The sequence below is a fragment of the Aythya fuligula genome, chromosome 10 (assembly GCF_009819795.1).
Source record: "Aythya fuligula isolate bAytFul2 chromosome 10, bAytFul2.pri, whole genome shotgun sequence".
NCBI classification, from domain to species: domain Eukaryota; kingdom Metazoa; phylum Chordata; class Aves; order Anseriformes; family Anatidae; genus Aythya; species Aythya fuligula.
In genome coordinates, this window is record NC_045568.1 from 18,647,353 (window position 1) to 18,673,217 (window position 25,865).

The following is a 25,865-nucleotide window of genomic DNA, read 5'->3' on the forward strand; positions in this document are numbered from 1 at the left end:
TAGATCAAACAAACTAAAAATAGAGTATGGGTATAAAATAGAAAATGCCTATTGTTTAATTAAAGCAAAACACATTTGGAGTGCTCTGAGCTATCTTCAAGCCTAGCTTGTCTAAAGTAAGGAAGCAATAGGCTTATTAAAACCAAGACAGAGTTAAGAATCAAGTTTTTTGTTTTCAGAGTTATAAACAAACAAAAAACCCCCAACAAATCAATTCAAGAAAAATTTTATAATCAAAACAAAATCTTTACTGGTGAATTGGAAAGAGCAACTCTTTACTTTTTCAAATAGAAAGCAGTACATGCAGTGCAGCTTATGAAAACACAAACCCCAGAAATAGCTCTACCCCTTCCTGCTGAAGCATTAGAGAAACTGAAGCTTTTAGTACACTTAAAATTATTAGATATTCACACGCTGTTACAAAACAAACAGACTGAGGCTGGCCTGCTGCCAGGAAGCGATCTAAATTTCTAACACAGAAAAATAATACACCCTTTAGTGTTCCCTGTATCTACAAGAGTTTTTCCAATACATTTTGCTAAAGGCCAGCAATTTTCAAAGTGAATTTCATGACCTGCATATTTGTGATGCACCGGCAAACAACAGAAACTTTTAGCCCTGTAAAATGAAGATAATTGGCTGAATAATGCTTTGGCATATGTGTTAGCACAACTGGAGACTGCTTTAGGACCTATCTGCTCCTCAGATCAAAACATGATTGACAAAAATGAAATCATTCTCTTGAGCAAACCTGTGGGAAATCAGTCTTTGAGAAGACTCTTTTCTCCAACAGTCAAATGAATGGCATAAAAAATACCCACAACAGCTGCATGTCTTAACTCAGGTCCACTCTTTTATGCTCCTTGACTGAGGTCAAAAGAATGGGAGAGGGATTAGCCAGTTTTAGGACTCTGCAGTTCCTGACTTGAGAGGCAAAACTAGGAGAGCTTTCCTGTCCCCTCTAAACTAGGAAGGTGTATTTGGCATTACAGGCCTTCCGAACAGCTGAGGGACTTCAGTGAGGTTACAGTCTCTCTTAATTCCACCCAGTATGTAGGTGTGTTTTACTCCCCAGATTATCACTTGGTATCAGTTACGTTAGTCACAACTGACCATGACCATGATCCAACTGTGGAACAAGCACACACACTTCTAATACTGATAAATTATTTTATTATTGTTACGGACTGCACCTTATTTTCAATACTTTCACATACTGAGACAAATCTCATCTGGGATTAGAGGGCAAGCGATACTCCAGGAAGCCAATCTGAAATCCGTTGACCCCACTGTCTGTCTGTAAGAGCATTCCAGCTATTCCACGTTCACTGTCCCCATATTTGCTTGCTTAGAGAACTGTGACATCATGATCTAGAGCCTTACATATTTTTACCTTATTCATCAAAGCCCATTAAATGGTAGTGTTGGTGCAATACAACCACACACACTGCTGAGGGCCAGCATAAGCCTCAGGATCCAAGATCCCAGCTCTTCCGAGTCAAGGCTGCCACCTGAAATTTGGTGTCATTAATGCAACTGTTAACTAATGGAAATCTTCTCATCTTCCCATGAGAATACTTTATTGCTAAAATAACAGATATAGCTAAACTAAATAATCACTGCCTTCTTATATTTGTCAGATTATTCATCAGAAAAGCCAAGTATTTTAGACCTTTATTAATCTGATACCAAACATAAATGTATTACTTTCCAGTTCGTAACTCTTCAGTACAAAGGATCAGTGAAAAAGTGGGTCAAAACTGCTTTTTATATATCAAGCAAATTCCAACTAAATTAAACCAGATTACTTTACAAGAAAGCCAGCCAAAATAAGCTCTTACTGAAGTGCTGGTAAGTAAATGTGTTGCTTTCCAGATCACAGCGTTTCAGATTGGAACGCAAAATGAAGTAAAAATACTTAATTCAAACTGCAGTGATGATAAAACCAGTAACTGATCCTTATAAGACTTATGCAACATTTTATCAGGAGCAATTCCTCTTCTTTTCTTTCCCCCTTAATTTGACATCATTTTGCTGTAGTTAAAGATGCTAAAACTAAAAGTTATTTTGAGAGACTTGCACTGCAGTGCTTCTTAGTGAAGTTAAAGTTTGCAGTATCTTTTCATCTTTTTTTTTTTTTGTTTTCTCTTGGTAAATTTAGAAAGATCTAGGAATAAAGGTAGATTGGTTTACATGTGAAATACTGCACTGCATCATCTCACAATCTTAATCTTCCTCCAGCCAGTTATTAGAACATAATATAAATATCTTTAAAGAAATCTTTAAATGGGTTATTTATCTAGGACCTGGCATATTTTAGTGCCTTACGTTTTTGATGGAGATGCAAATTAAACATCAAGTGCAGTTAACCTCTGTTAAAACATCTAATACTCAATTTTTGGAGGATACAAGAAAAATAAAAGCTCATCCATCAGGAGATGGGTTGTCTTAGGCCAACTTTCAACAGAGAAGGTGGCAAGTCTGTCCCCCTAGAGACCTTGGGGGCTGTGTCTATCATCAGAAGAATCCACCCCAGAATTATTTACAATATAAACCACCAGCTTTAATGACTGCAGATATAATATACTTTACAGAAAAAAAATAAAGGCCGTATTATATGAGCTGGTTGGGAAGGAACAGCCTAAGTAAATACAAGTGGCTCCTAGTATGGCAATACACACAATAACCATTAATACAGGGTAAAAATTGACCTGTGCCAGATAATCACAGAATCCTAAACTCAGTACCTGATTTGGAATCATTGAAGACAAGAAAATTATTGCTAATTCTTGATAATCATGCTCATTACATCCAAAATGATTTGTTTCAGCGGTTCAAAACTATTTTGGAGAGAAGTATTTCTTGCTTTAGTACCCAATTCATTTAATTCCTGTTTTTTGCCTTTACTTCTGCATATTCTACAGTGATCCATGCACATTAATGCTGTCTACATTCCACTGTTCTTCATTGTCTAGCTTTCTTTATTCAAGATATTCTAAAAAAGAGTCACATATTTTGCAAAACTAACAAGAAGCAAGATTGTATTCTTTATGTTGAGCTATTTCTCAGTCCAGAGGCTCACAAATCCATTTTGACTAATATCTTCTCCTCTTCACAAGATATATGAGATTCAGCTCATTTAATTAAAATTTACTGAGTCATTATCCAAATCTTCTACATACCAAAAACGCAGCATCATTTAAAAATAAATTAAAAATACAAGCAACAGTGCCATCAAAATGAAGATTTTTCAGGCTTTACAAAAGTAATGTGCTCAGTATCCCCAGTGAAACGTAACATCCCGTACAACAAATACTAAGGCCCATTACACTACAAGCAAACCTACCAAGCCAGCAAGAATAGAGTTTTAACTGCTCAAGGACAAACGGACTGGGGAACTATAAATGTACGTATCTACTTGGGATACAGGGCAAGAGCTGTTCCCTCGCAGGAGCCAACTTCCAGGAAGGAAGCAACCTGCTGCACTCTTAAGACTGTGAATTATTCTCTGCTTGCTCTCTACATGCAAATGGGAATTGTAAAGTGAGGGGAAATCCTTTCCCTCAATCTCTTTCTCAAGGAGTGCTCTATGAAAGAGCCTGAATGCTACTGTATGTCTGAGGTCCAAATGTACTTAAGCTTGTTCTGCCTCTCCCAGGTAAAGAGCATGCTGGACCTGTGTGCCCTGCATTATCCCTTCTGGGAACTCACCGATCCCTTTCTCTGCAATTAAAAAAGCCACTCTCTGCCCCAACACACCCCCAATACAGACTTCTCCCTTAGAAATTTAGTTAATGGTTGAAAAATGTACTGCTAATTGGAAACCCATTCCTGAATTGGAAGAATTGTAGAACTGCAAGGAATTAATGAATTGTAATTATCCATAGCAGACAGTAATGAACTACAGGGCTTTCTGCAAAGAATCACATTTCTCCTTTTCTCTGAAGGAAAGTGGACTCCATTTAGATTAATTCAGGAGTACTGGCTTGTTATTATGTTCCCTCCGTAAGCCATTTATAGTGTGTTATCAAAAATTCAGTGGGAAACACTTTGGGACATATTTTGGAAATATCTGCACTTTGCAGAACTAAAAGCCCTAATTTGTGTTTTCAAGCAAATGCGTAAATGTAAGCAGGCAGCATTATGTGCGCTCAAAGCATTTTCTGAAACTGAACATTACTTGCTTTTGCCTGCTGCCATTGCCACGACTGAAATCAGTGGGTACAGCTTTTGAAGGGCAATTCAAAGCAACCGTTAAGACCAGATCCGGTGTCCGTTCAGACAGAAAGATGACAGATCACCACAACTTTACACCCACCTCTGCACAGTGATACTTGTATCACTTTCCTAAGTGTGCACAGTTAATTTACTATACTTGTATAGAAGCGGTTTTCTTTCCAAAGTGTATGTGTACAGGATGTTACACTTCTGTACAGAGGTTAGACATCGCTAATCTGTCACCATTCAGCTCAGTTGGCTGGGTTCATTAGGTCTCTCTTGCAATTACATAGCAAAACTTGCATATTTTCATGTATCTTTTAAAATATATCTGTAACTTTGAGTCATCTTTGTAATAACTTTCCCCAGAAAAGCAAACACAGTAGCAGAACAGCAAAAATCGAAATACTAGAATGGTAAGAGTGCTATTCTAGACCTCCCAATTATTAATTTTTGCCAACTGGAAATTTATTTCTTTTTTTCTTGCTGTTTCCTGGTCACATTATCATCGTGGCTGTAATATGCCTCATCCGTCTCCCTGCCAGTGTTTTCAGAGAATTTTGCTGAAGGCTTTTAGCACTGTTTTATAGGCTTTGCCTTTCCAGATTTTCTGTCAGTACCTGATTTTCTCAAAATGAGGTCAAACCCTACATTACACTGAAATTAAAAGCTGGCCCTTGACCTTAAAGCCATATACATGCTCTCTCGGTGCTCAGACATAATGACAATTAAAAAAACAACAAAGCTCCCCCAGCTTGGCAGGTTCCAGAGAGGCTTCACAACTATTTGGATCTACAGATGATGTTATTGCATAAAAAGACATTAAAAACACTATTTGTAAGCTTAAAACAAATAAACCAATATAGACTTAATACCTTTCATTTTCGTGTAGCTGCTCACCTCCCTTCTTCCAGGAACATTTGGCCTTAGGGGAAGCTTTTGGTCTGCATTCAAAATCAACCGTGCTGCCTATTTGAACCTGAATCATTTTCTTCATTGGATTCTTGGAAAAATCTGGAGCAGAAGCTAAAACAAAAGGGATACGAATAGTGAAATAAAGCATCTTGAATTATATTAATGATATTACTATTTAGCACTTACATGACACTTCTCAACTTCCAAACATAATTAAAAACACGAATGATTTAGATAATTCAAACACATCTGCTGGGCAATTACTCGTTTCTCCTCCTTACACTGGTACAAAAAGTAAAGGTTTCCATTTTGCAAAGTATGTCACCTAATGAAGCACGCACGTAAGATCATACTGACTTTATTTGATCTGAAGCTCACTGAACCCAACGAGCTTCAAGCACATGCCTAACTTTATGCTTTGCTGAACTTGAGCTTACACGACTTGTCTAAGCCCAGTGAGGGCAGTCAACACCATTAAAACTCATTAAAACTCATTTAAACTCAAGGAATTGTGTGGCTTCTATTTTCATGTCAGAGTACAATGCCACATCAGGTACGTTAAATGACACAAAACTACAGCACAGCTCCTTCTGTATTGGGTGTAGCTGATATTAGCTAGCAGTTAAGAAAAGGCACATGGCTTCTATCTATGTCAACAGTGAACTTTGGAAGAAAATTCAGTATTTTAGGAGAACGAGATTGAGCGAGCAGTCTGCTGATTGAGTGTAACCTTATACAATATAAAGGAAATAACTCATGCCCTGAAACACACTCCTCTTACAGGCTTAGTTTTGATATCAATCTTCCTATGTTGGAAGCAGAAATTGCACAAACATATCAATGCATATGGCATTCTGCAAGTTCACCATTTCCCTCAAATAAATGGTTGTCATTTATTCTAGACTCCAGCACGCATCATTTGAATGACTGAATGACAATTCTTTGTCCCCTCGATCAAGAACGGCTGCACACAAGAGCAGCCTATTGCTTTTAAATGACATTGCTCCCCTGGGAACGCTGGAGCCACGCTGCAGAAGGTCAGTGCAGCTGAGTGATGTGCTGAGCCAGTGCTGATTCCAGACCCTGTGAGAGGTTTTAATCTCCAGGCCTGTGTCCAAGCCCCTGTGTCTGCTTTTCCCCTACTTAATAATGTATCTGTGTTCTGTTCTAAAGCAATGAACGATTGGACTGCAAATCCTCTGGAAATAGATGAATAAAGTCCTTGGCACTGCAGATAAAAAGATATTAGGTTGCCAAAACTGTTTATTTCAGTCACAGCAACTGAGTGAGTTATAAAGTAGAAATAATTACGAGGTGGAGTAGTGGATGGGGTGTGGAGAGGGAGAATGAGGTCTTTGTTTTAGTAGAAAGGAAAATCTTACCTACAACCCTGAGCTCTGCACTCGAAGAGATGACACCATGTTTATTTTCAGCTATGCATTGGTATCTGCCAGAATCTGTCAGATTTAGATTTGATATTGTAAGTGCACCATTTTCAATTTGGATCCTTCCCTGAATATTAAGAAAAATACCTTTATTGATGATATATTTCCTGTGAAAAATTTAAAATAAGTAAGAAATATGAATAGGACAGCATAAATATGATAAATGGGGTAGATGTAACAGCATATATGTGAGAACAGTTCTAAAATAATTGATATGACCATATCATGGTATGGCAGCGCTGAGATTTAGCAATGCAGCGTATAAAATCAATTCTTCAAATTTGCTTGGTTTCACAGAGGCTTTTTAGCCTCAAATACCCTCATATTTCCCCAGAAATGTGGACAAAATCATACTAAGCACCTCACAGCAGACTAGAGCATCCAAAATATACAGATGGCACTGGCATTTCATACTATTTAGAGATTTCACACTTGCCATTTGTTAATGAGCTCTCTGTAATACTATGCAGAAAAAATTCCAACAGTCATTAAAAGGAAGATGCATTTCAGTGCCTCAGAGCTGACAAAGCTACTGAAGTATAGGGTGCTTCTCACCTCGATACTTCTTGGAAAACTGTATGAATTATGGTAAGTGACTGCTTTGAAGGATGGAGTGATAGGAGCTGGTGACAAAAGGAACCAGTGACAAAGACAAAACTAAAAGAGCTTCTCCTCTGGGGAAAGACAGAGAAATAATAATAAACAGAGGGACAAACTGCATTCTTAAAAACATTTTCGGCTTTTTTTTTTTTTTTTTTTTTTTTTTTTTGAGCAGAAGAGCCTAACAAACGCCTCAGATAAGGCTCCTTAGGCCTAATGCAGCAGTACTCCCTCTTTGCCCTTTCTGCTAAGGGCTGCTTACAGCTAGCCCCACTGAAGGGTGACTCTGGCTAAGGCAGCTCAGCTCAGCTCCTTCCCTTCCTAACAGGTCCCAGTTAACTGCAAGGTGCTCGGGCAGTTAGACAAAGAACAAAACAGGTCCTAAAAGGAACGGGCCTGAATCTCCACATCTTGATTCTATTTCTAGCATCCTGAGCTGCTCTTATTCTTCCTTACGTCAGATTCATTTATGGGGAAGAGGAGCTTAGTGGAACAACCCCAGCAGGAAACTTTTGTGGAGCAGACCCAGCATGAAGAAGGATTATTGCAGTAAAGGAGCCAAAGACAATTCATGATACACAAAGAGCTCCTCTTCTGCTGCCTCCTTAGTGCCGGCCTTTAATAAGTTAGTCCTACAGCGTACAGCCCTTAAGCGTTTCCAGAGCCATGCTTATTCCCTTACATCATGCCTCAAGGCTTGACACCAATGCTCCATGGTGGAGAACTGCAAAATCTGAATGAGAGAAGGTATTTTTTCTACTTACTGGTAAGGTAAAATAGTGCGTTACCTCAGTGACTTTGTGTAATACAGTAACAGTGCTCTTAAATCACTGAGATATTTTGTACTCCCTCACTGAACCTGTCCATGAAACACTACCAATTCTTTTAGTGAGCATATAACTATAACAGTCTGAATGGTAAGAATTGTTTTTCAGTGCTTAGATCATTTTTCATAGCCATCCACTAAATTCACTTGAGCAGTCCTTCTTCAACTGTGGGTGCCAACATTGAGCACAACATTCAAGCACTCTTGACAGCACTGGCTAAGTGCAAAATGCCTTCCTATGATGGCCTACTGCCCCTGGTTTATATTCCTGATAAGCTGAATTCTGCGTTTTTTTCAATGCAGCAGTGAGAACTAAAATCAATAGGGGTATCAGATGCTTTTTTGCACTCCTGATCTGGCACACATCCTCAGTACAACATTTTTTCCTTGTCACCAAAAGGATTACTTTCCACTAGGTTAACAACTGTATTACAGCAAAGAATTATGTTACATTGCTATTTACATTTCAAACTTTGCACCTAACACTGGTGACCTGTGGCTTTTTACAATTTTTGTCTTCTCAATTTTTTGTCTTCCTCAAGAAGTTTGGAAATCTTTTCTTATTACCTTTAATGAAATTACAACGGCAAGTATAACAAAATAGTTTAAGTTCTCCATCCCTTATTTATGATTGTTAATGTATAACTTTAATTAACTTTTCTCCAGTCCTTCTTTATGTAATTATTTCTCTGGTTCTACCATTGTTTTTAAACCTCTTTCAGGATATTTTTGTATAATATAATTTGTCTTTGTGTTTCTGACATACCAGCTTTTGAAGTTTCCAACCGGATGCTCTTGACAAACAAACATGAAAATTATATAAAAAATATTTCTCTGGACGTAAATACACAGACTTTTGTGAATTCTCATTGTTATATGAGGTACTGCTACTTTTGCATATCATCGCGTTTTTCAGAAGTGAATGTTACCTCTATTGACAGCTGTTCTCCATTCTTCAGCCACCTATACGATGGTTTGGGCTTCCCACTGGCTCTGCAATCCCAGTATAACGTGTCCTCTACAGCAACTTCGGTATCTTTTATTGTCTGGATCCAGTGAGGCTTTGCTGCAGATGAAATACATATCAACAACCCTAACTAGTTACTGTACCACCAGAGATTCTCACTGGTTCTGCTTCAAGTCACCTAATGAAAGAAATTACTCACTGTTCCTTCTAAACATCTTTACTGCGAGTAGTAAAACAAAAGAAAATTGAGATTATAGATCACTAAAGCTGAATCAGTCAAACTGATATTAAAATCACTAATGATTAAATAACACAACTTTAAAATTGAGGTAAATGTAAGAAAAAGAAATTAGCAGCAATATTGGAATTAAATAATTGATGTAGCCATATCATCAAATTAATATTGAAAAGAATCTGTTAAATCCTAAAAAACATAATCGTGTCAGTCTTAATTTCAAATACCATTTGAATTGTTTTCAGTACTAACATCCATCTCTATGGGTGAAAACAAAGATACAAGACTGGTTTTGATAGCAGTAGACATAACACAGCCTTTGGGTGATGAAAGCCAGAAAAACTCCTCAGCAAAGTCTACAAAAATAGCTAATTTTTGAACATTTTGATTTATTAAAACTATACATCCTTCAAAATTAACTAAAACACAATCAAAAGCGTAAAAGTATAGTTTAAAACACTACAGCTTACATGGGGATAAAAAAAAAACAAAAAGCTCACTTGGAAAAAAAAACAACACTCATTCATAAAAGGCAACAGTAGTTTATTCCTTCGGTGCTATTTCACAGAATAGCACATAATTGTCTTATAGCTAACTGGTGTGAATTTTCTTTGAATGTATTCAAATTGATAGAAAGTTTATGATGTCAATATATAAGCTATGTCTCCTAGATAAGATAAATTTTGAACATGGCATAAAAGAAAGACTAAAAATAGAATGAAACTTGGGTTGCAACAATATAATTACAGGCAATGGAATTTTCTAGACCCAATTTGACTACCTTAAAGATTTTCCTAAAATGATCCTTTTTCATATAAAAATAAATAAATACTGAAGCTAAACTTTCTAAACTAGTATCATTTGTATTTGTACTATATGTTTGTCTGATTAAACTTAAGATGACTGATGAAACACAATTTACCACTAGGATATGAATCAGAAGCACTTTTTTTGATATCTAAAACCAAAAAAAGATGATATAAGACATTTAAGGAAGTAACATATACTATATATTTATATAACAGTAATATTTACAAATCAAAAGGCAAATTTTTGAAAGCTTCTAGTTGATCTATTACCAAAAAGTTAAATTTTAGAGTTCCTTGCTCTACTAAAAATCTGCACTGAATGAGGATATATCTTTAAACATCTCAGAGTACTTGATACCTCACGAATAACGTTGACATTGATGATCTAGCAGGACAGTGCTGTACATTGACAACTATATACCTTAGTTTCTGGATAATCTGGACACATTACATATACTTTTTTTCCCATATAAAAACCAAAAGCTATATAATAAATGAGAGAAAAGCTATATAGTACATGAGAGAGCCATGTAGATAAATGCTTAGAAGATTTTCTTTTAGCAAGACTTTGGCTACTAAATAGCATCAGCTTCTAAAACACAAAGGACATTTGAAATTTAATCCTTTATTTCCTTAAATACAGGCTCCTATCACTCTCATACCAAAACAAATAGAAAAAAAAAAAAAAAGAAAAAAGGAAAATAGCATTATTTTATAGATGACTTTTGGAAACACATAAGGTCAGATTAATTCCTGCTGAACTTCTCACTACAATAGCATTATACCAGCAATTAATTCAGACCAGGAAAATTAATGACTTGCCTATGGTCAGAAGGGAAGTCTGCAGCACAGCTGGGAGCTGAACCTATTCCGTTGCCAAAGGCACGAGACCAGCAGACCAACATTTGGATGAGGGCTAGTATTCATTTTGTTAAAAAGATTCATAAAATCTAGCACATAAAATCTAGCACATAAATTCTCTCTCCATCTTATTTTCTGAAATGCAGCAATAAGATCTCACCATGATCACATACTGCACCATACTTTTAGGATAACAAGGATTAATTCTGTTTATGATTTATGTGTAAATATTCAGGATTAACTTCTCATAGGAAGAATTTACTAGAACGTATTCATTTAGATATTAACTTAGGAGAGCTTGGAATTCAACCAGCATTTGCTGACAGTGGAACCTGCTGTTATTTCTTTTGTTTTGTATGTCTCTTATACCACATGAGGATTAATACCTTTTACCAGTTTGGGGATCATATATTTTTTTACACTCTCTTTATCAAGGTTAGCTCTGAAAGACAGGATAACCTACCTAATCTTTGCGTCAAACAGATGTATTATCTTACTGATATTAACGTTGGTTAAATACTGAAAGCTAACGTTCCTACACTGGCGTTCAAGAAAGAGCCATTGCTTTGTCTCATGTTGTCATTTGGAGTATTTGTCCCACATATGTCAAGGGGCTGAAAGCTCAGTCCTCCACGTCAGCATGCTTCCTGCACTTTGCATACCTAAATATTTATGCAACAAGCAACAGTCCGTGAATTATTGATGGATCCATACATGTGCAATATTTCACATCTGCTGCATATCTTCACTTGAAAGTAGGTTAACTGTGGTCTATTTTCAAGTTCAAGATCTTGGATTCAATTTCATTACAGAGAAAAACACCAACTTCACTGTAAATCTGCATTTTAGGACTCTTGATGTCAGGCAGTCTCCATAAAAGGCTTTTCCCAAGTCTCCAGGGCATATATGACAAACTTATCTGAAAGTGTGGAAGCAAGACCACCACTCAGAAGAGAAACAAACAGAACAGAGCTTCCAAAGCCCCAGTGTGTGGCTTTTCACAGTGTGTGAAATTCATGGTGCTTGAGCATTTGCAAGAGAGTGTTGATGTAGACTTCAGTGATTTTCTTGACGGATGCTCTTTGTCTCTTCCAATTACTGGCCAAGGAATCCAGCAGAAAGAAAAATACCCTTTTCAATCTTCCACATCTAAAAAGTCTCTAACGATGAGTGTAGAAAATATTGGAAATTCTTAGACAAAAAAATCATTCAACTAAACAGTTCAAAATTAAATAGACGGCTTAAGCAGGGCAATCACAGATGAGACTATTCCACGAAATACTCTGAATCTTGGCAAAAGTAAGGATGTCCATATTGCAGCAACTGAGAAAAGTGCAGACAGGAAGTCACATATTGGTAGATCTATGTATCCCCTCAAAAGATAAACATCACTTTCCAAGCCCAGCACTACCCTTTTTATTGAGCTCTGCCCAACTGTACCTTAATGATTCTGAAGAAACAACCATATTCCTCTTGAAGTCTACTCACTGGTAGGCAAATGTTGCCTGCTTAGAATGTCTGCTTTCAGTCTGGAGACAAAACCACTGTATCTGTGCTCCTGAATGAAGTCTGTAATGACTTGGTAAAAAGAAACAAAAACTCTTTCTGGAGACACCACTCCTTCCTCCTTCAGCAGGGAACAGGCAAACAGACAACACATTTCCACTGAGATGAAAAAAAATACAATGCCCTGTAAGTTGTGAAGTTGGAAGTGAATTTTAATGGAGTTTGTAGCACAGGGTTTGTGACCATGATAGGAATCTGTAATTGTGTGATAATACTTGCAATTCTCAGGAACTTGCAGTACAATCTTCACAAAACATTCATAAGAGGTTCCCCTTAGGACAAAATACTTGTAGGTAACTGATTTTCTAAAACACATAGCCATCAGCCTCACAGTTAGTTACTGTAAAAGCATCAGCCTACATTTTACTTCATTTGTTATTGCCTTATATATTCCTTGTAATACTCATAGTCGCACAGGCAAAAATGACACAAGTGTGTAAAAACAACATTTAGCCTGGTGAGAAGACTCAGTTATCTTTTTCGTATTGACTATGACCACCTTTTGCTTCCAGCTAACAGGCCAGGCTGGTCATCCTGAAGAGAACAACTGTTACTTCACTACACCCAGGGGAATCCCTGTTGGCCATAAGGGGAAAAAGATCCACTATGTTAGCTTTTTAAGAAACCTCTTTGCAATGACTGTTCTGGGGTTTGGTGAGAGCGAAGACCAACTGCAATGAGTGACTGTGCCGAGGCTCCTGGAAGCAGTGGCTGAAGAATCTGACATTTTCCAGACGCTGTGTCGAGACCTAATTTATAAATAATTTGTGGGGTACCTTTCAGCCTCCTCAACAGCAATGATGCATGTTAACAGGAAACTTTACATCTGATTGCCTTCCGAGTCAGAGGCTCCAATAAAAATATCTTTTTAAATTCTGTAAACCATAGGAAAAATATGCAGGAAAGGCAGAGCTTCAGGACCATGACTTCTGTTCAGACACACCGTGCTCTCTCAGAGAGCACTGAGGTCTGCCTTACCTCTGCTCAGAGGCAGAAGACCACGGGAAGCCCTTCCAGAACAGTCCCTAATTGGAGCTCACACATAAGATGCAGCCTGCTTATACACATATCCTTACTTTGAAATTTACAGTCTGAAAGCTGGGCTGGAAATCTCTTTTGAAAATACCTTTGTATAGCTCAGCAGTCAGGCAATAAATCAGAGTCAAAAGGCACTTTCCATAGTTCAAGAGAAAGTGGCTATGAAGCATACTGGGAATTCACAAAGTTTTGTAAAAACAGAAAATGTAACCTTCATTTTCCAAGGTAATATCTCTCTGAAAGTCAGACTACAACACTCATACTGATGCCTACAGCAGTGATGAGCCTACTTTTATCTAAAAAATTCAAGTGACTTTAAGCACAGATAGCTCTTTCTGATAAAACAATGGGGCCTAAAGAAGCATGTAATAACTTCAATCCAAAGGTCCCCGAAAATGTCATTTTTTTCCACTTCCATTCCAAAATAAAAATGCTCTGAAGCAACAAGCAATTGCTACATCACTGGGAAAAGTCTTAGTATATAAAAAATATGGGCAATTAAATTGGACAGTGATCAACCTGAAGTTTACTTGTCAAAAATGTCAGCAACTTCTTGACAGTATTTAGCTCTTTACAGTTTTGTAGCTAATGTTTTGAAGACCTTTCCATGAACAAGATGGGGTCAGGCTATCAGACAAAAGCTTTGAACAGTGAGGCTCTTCCACATTCAGGAGTAATGTGTTTCAGTATAATTTTAGTGGTACATTATTACCAAATGGTACATCTATAATGTATTTTGTACAGAGTCTATTTCTTACTGAGGGTCTGTATGTTCACAAAATGGAAATTCTGCCCCCTGACATCCCTTCATGCCTTAGCTAAGCACACAGAAATGGCAGCTGTTACAAGCAAGTGGAAGCAACCTTGCTGCCTGACTTTGACCATTGGCATCCTGGTGAGCACAACAACTCACCTTTGCTATTAAAAAACACTAATGCAGAGCAAAAGCAAAACAGCAGATACTTTTTCTCCCTATAAAACATTTTATGTTAGTACTGACTGTCAAGCATGAGTTCTGTTGAATCACCCTGTGCTAATTTAGAGAGTATTTTCTTCAATTATACTTAAAATTAACAGCTGTACATAACTCTACCATGTTGCGTGTTGTTTAACTGCACCTTAAAAATGTAATGAATTTCTTCCTATTTTTCCATGCTATGAAAAGTCACAGATTCTTTCTTCCATTATCTCTTTCTGGAAAGGGGTAATAGCAAAGATAAGTGAATATACTACTAAAGCGAAAGCAAATTATTTATATATTCAGGTTTTATATTAAATCAAAGTTAGATAATCTCATCCTATATTTAGCACATGTTGAACTTCACTGGGGAGAAAAATATCATTAAACACAAGTTGGAACTGTACAGAGCACAATGAACCAAACATTTGATGTTGGGCTTTTCTTGATATAATCCTTCACAAGGAAAAAGGAAGATTAATAGTCTGTTAGTAATGTTATGAAAGAACCCATAATATCTGTTTTGGAATATCTATGTTAATTATCAATTTCAACTATGTCTTCAGAGGTATATTTAAAATGAAATTCGAAAAAATGGACCCATTTCATTTTTTATAAAGAGAGTTATAGAGGTCCACAGGATTTCTAAACCCAAACATATTTATAATCCTTCTTGACATAATGACAAGAGGCATGACTGAAGTTGAGCCCATATTAAAGTGCTTTATGATTTCAATACCATGATTCATTACTGGAAGAAGAGTAAACAATTGAATTATTATTTTTTTTTAATCAAACAATTTATGCATTAAAACCCCAAGGTTCAGAATTCAAGATTTACAGTTTCAGATGTTTCCTAGCAAAGAAACAAAATATTTAAAGCTTTTTCTTAGTATTAGGTTTATGTTTCACTTACAATTTTAAAAACCTGCAAAGAAAGGAAAATTGCCTATTTTCAGTTGAATGACGCATTTTTGCCCATTTTTTTTCCCTTAAGAGATGTATTTTACACATTGTTTCACTAAGACAACATGGAGAATAACCCCAGCTCTGCTTAAACATTTTTGGATAGGACAGAAACCTCTTTTTGTTTTGCCAAGGATAGAAAAATAAATGTTGCCACTGCTGAAATAAAAAGGCATTTCTAATGCTTATATTTTTCTATATATAATTATCAGATCCATCCTAGACTTCCACCAAAATAACTTCTAGACAGCAACCAGTATCCACTAACATTGCCACATGGATTTGAGGCATCTTTGCCAGAGCTGGTGCTTTATGGCAGATGGATGATTTTTATTCTAAGTCTTCAGTATACTGCATTAATTTTCCCCCAAATCCTCATCTGCTTTCAGAACAAGTTCCTTAAAAGTGCATAAATATTGATCTTCTATTGGAAGACTAACTGGCATACGATTATGTTTCTTTACCAGACAGATTTCTGAGCTCCGATATCAGACATAACGGCAAACCATCAGAAAGTATAATCTTCAGTTATAGAACACTATTCGTTTTCACACGGAACAAAAACCCTAATTATCAGAAAGGTTTAAAATTACCCTATCCTGACAACAGACTTGTTGGTATTCTGTTTGTAAAAATGAAAGCAAGTAATAAAATAAGAAAAAAACCCCTCAAATCTACTTAATTCTGCAGAATGGGTTTCATTAAGCAAAACAAATGAAATAAAACAGTTGGAGTACCATTAATGCCATTACAAGTCTCATTATTCTCTTCAGTCTAAACACCCATATTAGGGAGAAATCTAATGCAGACAGATATTTATACTGGAATATTAACTGCATTTGAGAGTTCAGATCCCTTTCTGGATTTGGAATGAAAATATTCACACTGAGCACTTGCAAATCACAATTTCCTTGTTACAAAACTGCAACTTGCTTATTTTTATTGATTAGCAACTTTCTTTATTTGAGCTCTGTGCCCTTGATTGACGAGAATGGAAGTTGGGAAGCATGTCACATTCAAAATTACTCACCATCATAAAATTATCTTATAACGATATAACTAATAACTATATAATACAATTTATTTATATATAATAACTCATGAACAAATGAAATTCTATCTGGCATGTAGTTTACATCCATGTATCTTAAAACTGCTCTGATTTCAAACTGGCATAGGAGCACTGAATCAAACTGATGACAAACTGCAATTTATTTGAAACTTTTCAAGAAGCTAATAAAATCCTAGAATGGTTTGGGTTGGAAGGGACCTTAAAAATCATCCAGTTCCAGCCCTCCTGCCATAAGCAGAGATGCTTTCTACTAAACGAGGTTGCTCAAAAAGCCACTTTATAGAATCAAATACAAAGTACCAAGTTTAGAATTATAGATGACACTGGCAGATAAAACATCTAGCTCTTTTGCCCTGTTATCCACAAGTACTATTAAAAAAAGTCTTAATTAGTACCACTATATGGAAAATTTAATACAGCTATTTATTTGGAAGCTGGATTGGGAACACCTTTTTTCCTTTATCAAATCTTGCTCCCTAAATTAAAATCTTCATTGATTGAAATCTACATTGCAACACTGTGTTCTAGTAAAAAGTAGCTTCCCATGCAGACTAAGTAAACAGACAGAACATTTGTACAAAGTTGCACAATAGGTATTTTATGTGCATTTTTACACAACTTTTTTTTTTTTTCTAAGAAAAAATCTCAAATACTCCTAGATGAGGAAAATATTTGAAAACAAAGACTGAAACCTTCTTTAAATTGGCATTTACCAAAAGCAAACAAAATTTGCTAATATCTGGCTTTCACAAAAATTGTCAGTTACCACTTTTATGGAAATCACTCTTTCTTTAAACCACTACCAATGTGCTTTGCTAATATTCATTTCACTCTATAAACGCACAAGAGATTCTGTCAGTTTCCCAGCTCTTTCCTATTATTTCATCTCCTATACTGAATTATATTGTCCTATTTATTTTTTTAAGAAAGTAAAATCGTCTTTTTGGAAAGCAAAGAATTGACAACATCCATCAATCAACTTTTCCTAAAGCAATATAAAATTTATATTTTCTGCAAATGTGAGGACTATATAAATACCTTAAATAAATATGACTGGAAATTTAAGGTTTCACCCACGACCAATCTAAGGTGTTTCTATATATATACATATATTATCTTTCCAGCATTTTTCTAAATAAATACAAGCTCTTTCTATACTACTCTTAGCTATTCTTTTGAACGTGGATGTTTATCAGAAAAGTTATGCAAAAACCTGGTGGAAAATTTATCTTCTTTCTCTACAAGCTGTTAAGATGCCTGCAATTTTTAAGAACAGATTTTTGACGGTTTGTAAACGCACAAGTACTTGAGAGTGGTTTGCATTTCATGTGCAGAGAAGGGTGGGAGAGAGGGGAGAAAGAAGATTTCCTACCATAGTAAGTGAGACGTCCTCTTGCAATGTTTTTTCCTCTTGAGTTCTCAGTAATACATTCATACAACCCTGCATCCTCCTGCTGGAAATTAGGTATTTCAATCATGCCATTGGATTTCCTTAGCTTTATTTTACTCGGAAATGGCAGACCATCAGTTCTTCTCCAGTTAATCTGAGGCACAGGGCTAAATACAAGATAATGGGACTTAAGTAAACAACTTTGCTTCACATACTTGACTGTCAAAATTAGGCACTTAAACTAATATGTAATACACCCCAGAAGTGACAAAAGCTTGTGTTAAAAGTAGTATTAATACTGTACATGACAGATGGTCAGACAGCATGGTAACTGATTTGCATATGCTGTTCTGTTCCTTATCCTATTATTTGTAGCATCACATTTTTCACGAATATCTGCTTTACTGTCTAAAAGCAACTAAAATTTCCTTTAAATCAGCACTGGCCTCCCCTGAAGACAGGAGAGATTTACACCAGTGCCCTCCATGGAAGGGGAATCAAGGCAAGTCTTCTGCAATTCCCATCCTAGAAGACCCTTTCATTTTCTGATTTCAAAACTTTCCCTCATGTAGCTGGGGAACAGAAGCAAAAGCATACGATTAAGTTACCGTTCTGGAGTTTAAAATTATGAGTGCTTGACAAACTGTCTACAAATAAACTGCAGAGTGGTTAGTAAATACATTTACAGAAACATAAATGCATTCTCAGATCATTTATGAAACAAAAAAGATATCAATTGTGTGTGAAATGTTATTGAGAAGAGGAATGTATTTTAATCTTTATTTCAGCTATAAAGGGAGAACAATATTACGAAAGCATCAAGTATATTTAACAGTAAAATTCAGTGAAAATTCTCACTGACTTCAACAACAATTCCTTTACCCTGAGAAAGTGGAGCTACGTCAAAGGACATCTGCAAAACTGCATTGATCTCATTCAAGAGAATTTGAAATGAAATGTAAATTTCTGTGTTGCCAACATGCACATTTTAATTCTAAACAACTAGAATGACTCCAAAGCTCTTTCCCCTCTTATTCCAAGGCAGTAACTGTGATGGTCAAAGCAAGATCTTTAGAAAAAACTATCGACAGACTGCCGGATGTCCACAGGTGTAGCGCCAATGAACGCTAACATGCTTCAGCTTTGCAGTATAGGTGAAGATGAGAACTTACTTTCCTAGTGCAAAGCATTCTAGCTTCACAGTCGAGCCTTTAGCTGCAGGAAGTGTCTCAGGAAACTGAACTTCTATTTTGGGTTCATATTCTCCCATTACACCTATACAAGACAATTGGAAAAGGTCATATTTCATTTCTGAAGCTACCTTTCTCTCTTTAGTGCTGCATAACATTACATTCAAAATTCAGTTTATTCCTACCACACTCCATTTAGAAATTCGAGCTCAGGGACCTTCCAATGAAATCAGTCAGAGGTAGGAGAGGAAGAGGAAAACACAGCAAATATAGTTTATCTTCTTATAAGCAACCAATATTCTGAGAATGCATGAAAAATTACACCAGAAGATAAAAAAAATAAATCACTGGCAACTAGCTGTATGGAACATAATGAAAGAAGGGGTGTTTAGCCGCAGGTAAAAGGGAAGTCATACCATCGGTGCGCAGCACTAGAGGAGTAGGTGACCCAAGAACGTGGCTGTTTGTCACCGTGCTGGTTACGACACAGGTGTAATTTCCCACGTCTGACGGCTCCACTTTGGCTATGTAGAGGTGACCGGTCTCCTGAGACACAAATCGCCGACTGTCCTCTTGTACAAATGATGGATACTCATTGAAGATCCAAGCAAATGACAATTCTAATTGGTTATAAAAAATAAGTAAAGATGGTAACGATGTTTGGTAGGGTTTTCCACATTTTTTTTTATTCTTCAGAGAGCTTTTTTTATTTATTGTATCTTATACAATTATCATAGAAATATTGCATTATGTATTAAACAAGACCAGAGAACCAGTGATAAAAAAAAAAAAAAAACACAACTAAAAACATATCAGAAACAAGTGAAACCCCAAGAAGTTAAAACAAACCACTTTTTCAATGAAACCATACCTCTTCCAGTAGAAGAAAAATGTGAAAGGAATTCAAAATCTTTTACAAAATAATATTTTTTGATCTACTCTCTTAAGACTTAATATGACGGGAAGAGGAGTAGACAGCAAAAAATGAGACCAGACTTTGTTAAAATGGAAATATCATTCAGTATCTACTTAGCAGCCCAGCTAGATACTTAACAGAAATGGCACAGGAGTATATGCAGCTGAAAGGAATGTCAAAAGAAGTAAAAACACCTAGAGGAGCTCAGCACACAGCAAAACTGTGTTTTTCACACAAAAATTAGATCTTTGCATGAAATGGCAAACTGGCCCTCACTGGAGTACTTTACAGGCATTTTAAAGGAAAACTAAACTTCAAAAGACAAATCACAAGATTTGGCAAAAACTACATTTAATTTTTTTTCCCTCTGAACAGCACTCTGAGCTGTGTATCCAATTCTAATTGGCATGTGAGAAGCCATGTGCCTCTTTCATTCATATCCTACAGAATGAAAGGAAATTAATTTTTAATGGTTTTCCAGGCAAGAAATAATTTTTCACCCAAGTGCCACTCAGCTGAAAGTTTATAAAAAGATTAGAGCTTCTGCAAGTGCTAATTAGAAACGATTATAGTTTGATTGACCTGCCTTGGCGCTAAAATATCTTGTAGCATTTGCACTGCCCCTACAAAATGGAGATCATTCTTTTTTTTTGCACAGGTTTAATTTGAAAGTGCATACATTTGGATGCAGTCACCAAAGGAAGGGTTGGCATTTTCATAACCCCCACAGCCGAGTATGAACATGCAGCCAGGAAAGCACTAAGCCAACAGAATAATTTAACAAAAGGTAAGATAGTGCAGATAAAAAACACTCAACAAATTAAATTATTAAAATATTTATGGACTGGTTAATGCAAAAAGGGCATCAAATGAAATGGCTTATTATAATTGCATTTAATTTTCTTCAATCAATATTTAAACTCTTTCCATTACCATAATTTTGCAGGAACAACGTGTGTGTGAACAATTAACATTCTCAGGAATATTCTCAAGAGTTGAACTTTTGTTATACTGGGAAATTTTTACTGTTGGAAACAGTCAACTATCCTAGTTGTGCAGCATGTCTCCTCCAATGAAACAGAGCCAAAAAGTTTATTCCTAGGTAACAGGAGAAGTTGAATTAATTTATCCCAAGGAAGTCAACATGGATTTGTTACAAAAAGACAGAGTAGTTAGTGCAGTAGGAAGCAAAACCTTGCGACAGAGCTTGACTTCAGTAAGACTTCTGAGATATGCCACAACAGTCTCATAAGGAAGACACAGCCAACAAAAAAAAAATACCCTATATAACTGTTCTCCCATCTTACAACAAGGCGTCAATGTTTTGATGTTGAACAGAGAGGGCTTGAGTAAGTAGTGATGGGAGGGCCATTGGTGGTGCAAGGCTCTGGCTTAGGTTCAATACTCTATCACAACCACTACGAATAGTGAATAAATAAATGCATAAATAAAAAAGATGACAGAGAGGACACCTACAGAGTTTGAATGGGACCACAACATATGTATGGTCTTGCTAAAGACTAGAAAATTACTACATTTTATGAGATCTGTACGGGGATGAGAGCGATCATAAGAACGGGGGAAAGCATAAAGTAGGTATCAATTCAGGAACAGTAGGAAAAAAATGAAAGAAAGATCTACATTTTCATCTTTATAACACACTCTAAAGTTTGGGAAGTCGCAGTATTAGTTCTGGTATTTATTGAGCTACTTATTTTCCTTCAACTCAATATCTTATTTCATTCTAAAACAAAACAAAACAAAACAAACAAAAACAAACAAGACATTATTCTTAACACTCAACGGGGATGGACATGTCTGTACACCAAGCAGGACAAAAAGCAGCTTGATTTAATTATCTTTATACTGGGCTAATAGTAAATTCACTGAAATCAGTCATTATGATTATGAAAACCACGCAAAGTGTATTTCAGTTTAATCAGATCCTTCGACAGCCTATGAATAAACACTCTTGGAAAACTAATTTCCCATTCAGCATACATTTTCATTGACTCTCTTAAACACAGAGCATTTCGTTACCAGTGCCCCACAGCCACTATCTCATTCTATATTTGCTGTACTTTACAAGATTGTATTCTGATTTTCCCCCCAAAATTCATATTAAACAACTTGTTCTGTGATTTATTATGTTTACACCCCTTGCTTGTTGCTGATCTTACAGCACCTCAAGGGATATAAATTCACTCCCTTTCTGTCAATTACAAATTTTCAGTTGATTTTCTGTTATAAATGAAAATAATACGTCTCTCCTGGGCTTCCTCAGAGATCTAAGCCTTTGCTTTCCAACACATTTTTTCCTTATTTGGAGACCATACATGGATAAGGTATTGGAAATTACAGTTATTACTCAATTTTTATTTGTTTACTACATCATGGTTGGCTTCTACTCTTTATTTAGTATTATTTGATTATTATTTACTGTGCAGTTTACCAGCCACAACATGCTCATACTGTTCTAGGCCCTTTGTGCACTTAAATGTTCAATTAAAAAAACTCATAAAATTGCCTGTCATTTTTAAACTGAAATTTTATAAGATTCTACAATTAAATCACCACAACTGTTGTGGTCTGCCATGGCCATTTCCTGCCATCTGCGAGCTTTGAGAAAACTTCCTATGTAAGAAAAATGTAATGTTGCTAAAGGGACATAGAGGGGAGGAAAGCCCCACACATTTAGTAGCTTTTAACTGGGTTCAAAACTAGGTCTTAAGTACATCTAAATGCTTTTGAAGAAAAATTACTTTTAATTATATTGCACATTTCCTTTTTAAGACAGACCTTCATATCAGTGGGGAACCACTGAATGGAGCTGGAATTACTTTATTTTTAATGAACAGAATGTTAGAGTCAATACAGGTTTGGGGAATTTATAAATGAATTCAGAAAGTCAGCACAGCAAAAGCTAGAAAACAGCAGTGGAGATAGACCTGCAACAAAGGAGCAGGATCATTCATAAAGCTGGTTTGATACACTAAAGCCTAAGGTCTGAAGGTCTTCTCTACTTATCATTCCCCCACCGTCTCTTAATCCTTTTCTTCTGGACCGCCACTCCTTTACACCTATTTAATACGCATCAGCTAGTTCCCTAATTCACACCTTAAATGAGATTTCTAAGACAGCCAGAAGTAAATGATGTGAATAATATTGTTCTGAAACTGATTGAAAGTTCTTATTTTCAAAATTGATTACATTTTGGTTACAGAAGCTGATGTATCCATAAGTAATCCTGAAAAGAAATGGATGTATTCGATTTTGGAGTGCACTGAGCTGACTCAACAACATTTAGGGGTTCTGTTTTTTTGTTGCTGTTGGTTTTTTCTTTTTTTTTTTGGTTGTTTTCATTTTTAACAAAAGAAGTTTCATGGCCCTCATTAAGCCTGAAATCCGTATTATTTCATGAAGTCCTACAATTTAGATTTTAAAATATTCTGTACTAGAGACATAATAGGAAGCTGAAGTATCTTGCTATTTTCTCTTCAATTACAATTCTGCCTAAACCACAGGATTGCATATGCCTTCAAAAAACTGTTTGTAAGGGAGTAATCAGAGAAAATTTAGTAATGATACCAACTGCAATTAAAGACATGGAAATCTGGAAGAAAACCCAAGTATTTTGAAATTATCTACCTCAGAGTTAAAATTAAAAGTAATGGGAAAGCAACTCTGATTTTGAGAGGATAATGACAGATTACGTAATTATGAACAAAACCAATTAGTTTGTCATTTGGCCCAGCCTCAGCTGAAAGCGTGAACAATGCGGCACCTCGCGGCTATAGGCCGCAGTGTCCATCTGCCAGCATGGCCCTGTGTGGGGAACACCCTGCCAATGGGACATTAATTAATTAAAGGTAGGGAGTTAAATCTGCATGAGGTAAACATGCACGGAATCCCCTAAAGATGCTCTTTTTCTTGAAGAAAACCACCTTGCTGCAGCTTAATCCTGAGAGGACTGCACTACTGCGAGGTTAGGCCGCTGTACTTCTGGAGGCCCCGGCGCCATCATGCGCTTTGTCTTGTATATGCTGGCTTCAAACTTCTCATAACTACCTCTCATTTCTTAAAGTAGATATAATTTGCCTAAGTATTTTGCTCACTAGAATGAAGAAAACTGTATTTCTGCAATACATCCAACACATAGAGACTACCTCTGGCATTGCCTGAGTCAATGAGTATCTGGTTAAAAGAGTTCTGTCACCATACTAGATGAAAAAAGTTGGGAGTACAAGAGCTGCTGAAATTACCCCAAAAACTTTTAGAATAACTTTCTTCTTTTGCTTAAAGGTATTTTTTGTTTATATAAAATGTAAATTGTATGATGGGAATCTGAGTCCAACTACAAAAGTGAAGAACGTATCCTCAGAAACTCATTTTATTCCAGAGTATAATGGGAAATACTCTGATTTGAAACTAATGTATACCATTAATCTTTCTGGCATAAAAGGTGAATTATTTTGTAGATAAAATATAAAAGATCAATTTTCAGCATGCTGTGCAGGTAATTAGGCATGCAACTTCTGTGTATGGAATAACCCACAACAATGAGAGCAGTGCCAGAGACCTATGTAATGTCTTGCAATTTCAATCTACACATTTAATAAGAATATTGAAATGTTTCAGCTTGAAGTGGGATCCTTGCAATTTCAGCTAGCACCTAATTTTCATTTTTAAATGGAATATGGTAACAGTCTGCTTTTTTGATTCTGAAATGAGCTAGCATGATGTTAAAACAAAAAAAAAAAAAACAAAAAAAAAAAACAAAAAAAAAAAAAAGAGGAAAAAAAAATGTAGTTCCCTGAATGTAGTTACACTGGGAACTGTATCTACTATGCCACAGCTATAGGCTGATGTAGTGGTGATCAGACAATCCAGGTGGTTACCTCAGCATGGCTGCCACCAGTGACTAAGCTCCAGCACCGTAAAACAGTCCATAAAGAAAGGTCTGTCCTTCTCTGTACTCAACATTTTTCCTAAAGACTTTCAAAGCAACACCAAATGCAAAGCACACAACTGTAACTGAAATGTAGACATTTCTAAGCTCATCCTTGGGAAACACAGATATTCAAGACTGGCAGCATTCTTTCCTTATTAACACAAAAGAAAAACTCACGTTAAGTACAGTTCCAAACAGTGTAACCACTGGAAAAGCAGCTCAGCAATATGGCCTTGCCTACTGCCTTTTTTGTGCCCTCGTCCTTGCCCTCTCCTGTCACACGTGTGATTTGACCATTAGCTAGTGCTAAGTTTCAAACCGAACGTGACCTTGTAATACAGAAATGCTCCTTAACTGGCAGGTTAAATGTTGCTTGGTGCTCTGAAGGAAATCCAGACACTAATGGAAAAGTCTAACAAAGTGCTTTTCTGCATTTGGGTTCCAGTGCTGAATAAAATCCCAATTTCTTTTGCCCTGTAGCTGTGAGGGATGATGGATTAGTTTCTCTTTATCACATTTCTAAACTAATTGTTTCAGACTAGCAATGTCATTCAAAATGTACTGGCTCTGATCAAATTGTTCATACTCCGGACGTATGCACAAAAGTAGGAAACTGCATTAGGAAGCAATATTTAAGCATATACCCATTAGCCATATCCATTTCAAATGACAAATTATTCTTTTAATCACATCCCTAGAACTTTATATGCAATCGCTCAGAGCATTTTCTAACAGCTCTGTTGTGCCTTCTCAACAGTTGAAAGTATTTTAAATTGCTTCTTGCGTATAATAATTGAGGATAAAAAGATGACAGTTTAGCTTGTTGTTCAAATATAACACATCTGATTTATTCTGAATGTTAAATACTAGTGACATAAACTAAGGAAAATACACAAGTGTAAATTTTCAAAGAAATATTCTAATGCTTATAGTGGTAGTAGT

General features: G+C 36.2%; 1 protein-coding gene across 1 annotated transcript in view; it reads right to left on the reverse strand.

The window, feature by feature from the left end:
- The window catches only part of LOC116492896 (contactin-3-like), a 96,936-nt gene that overhangs the window by 16,514 nt on the left and 54,557 nt on the right, over window positions 1–25,865 (reverse strand). The window contains exons 4-9 of the mRNA XM_032193887.1: window positions 19,473–19,676; window positions 19,039–19,141; window positions 17,849–18,033; window positions 8,934–9,070; window positions 6,516–6,645; window positions 5,094–5,244 (exon numbers count right to left, since the gene is read on the reverse strand). Coding sequence (XP_032049778.1) covers window positions 5,094–5,244; window positions 6,516–6,645; window positions 8,934–9,070; window positions 17,849–18,033; window positions 19,039–19,141; window positions 19,473–19,676 — 910 coding nt within the window. The remainder of the gene's footprint in view (window positions 1–5,093; window positions 5,245–6,515; window positions 6,646–8,933; window positions 9,071–17,848; window positions 18,034–19,038; window positions 19,142–19,472; window positions 19,677–25,865) is intronic.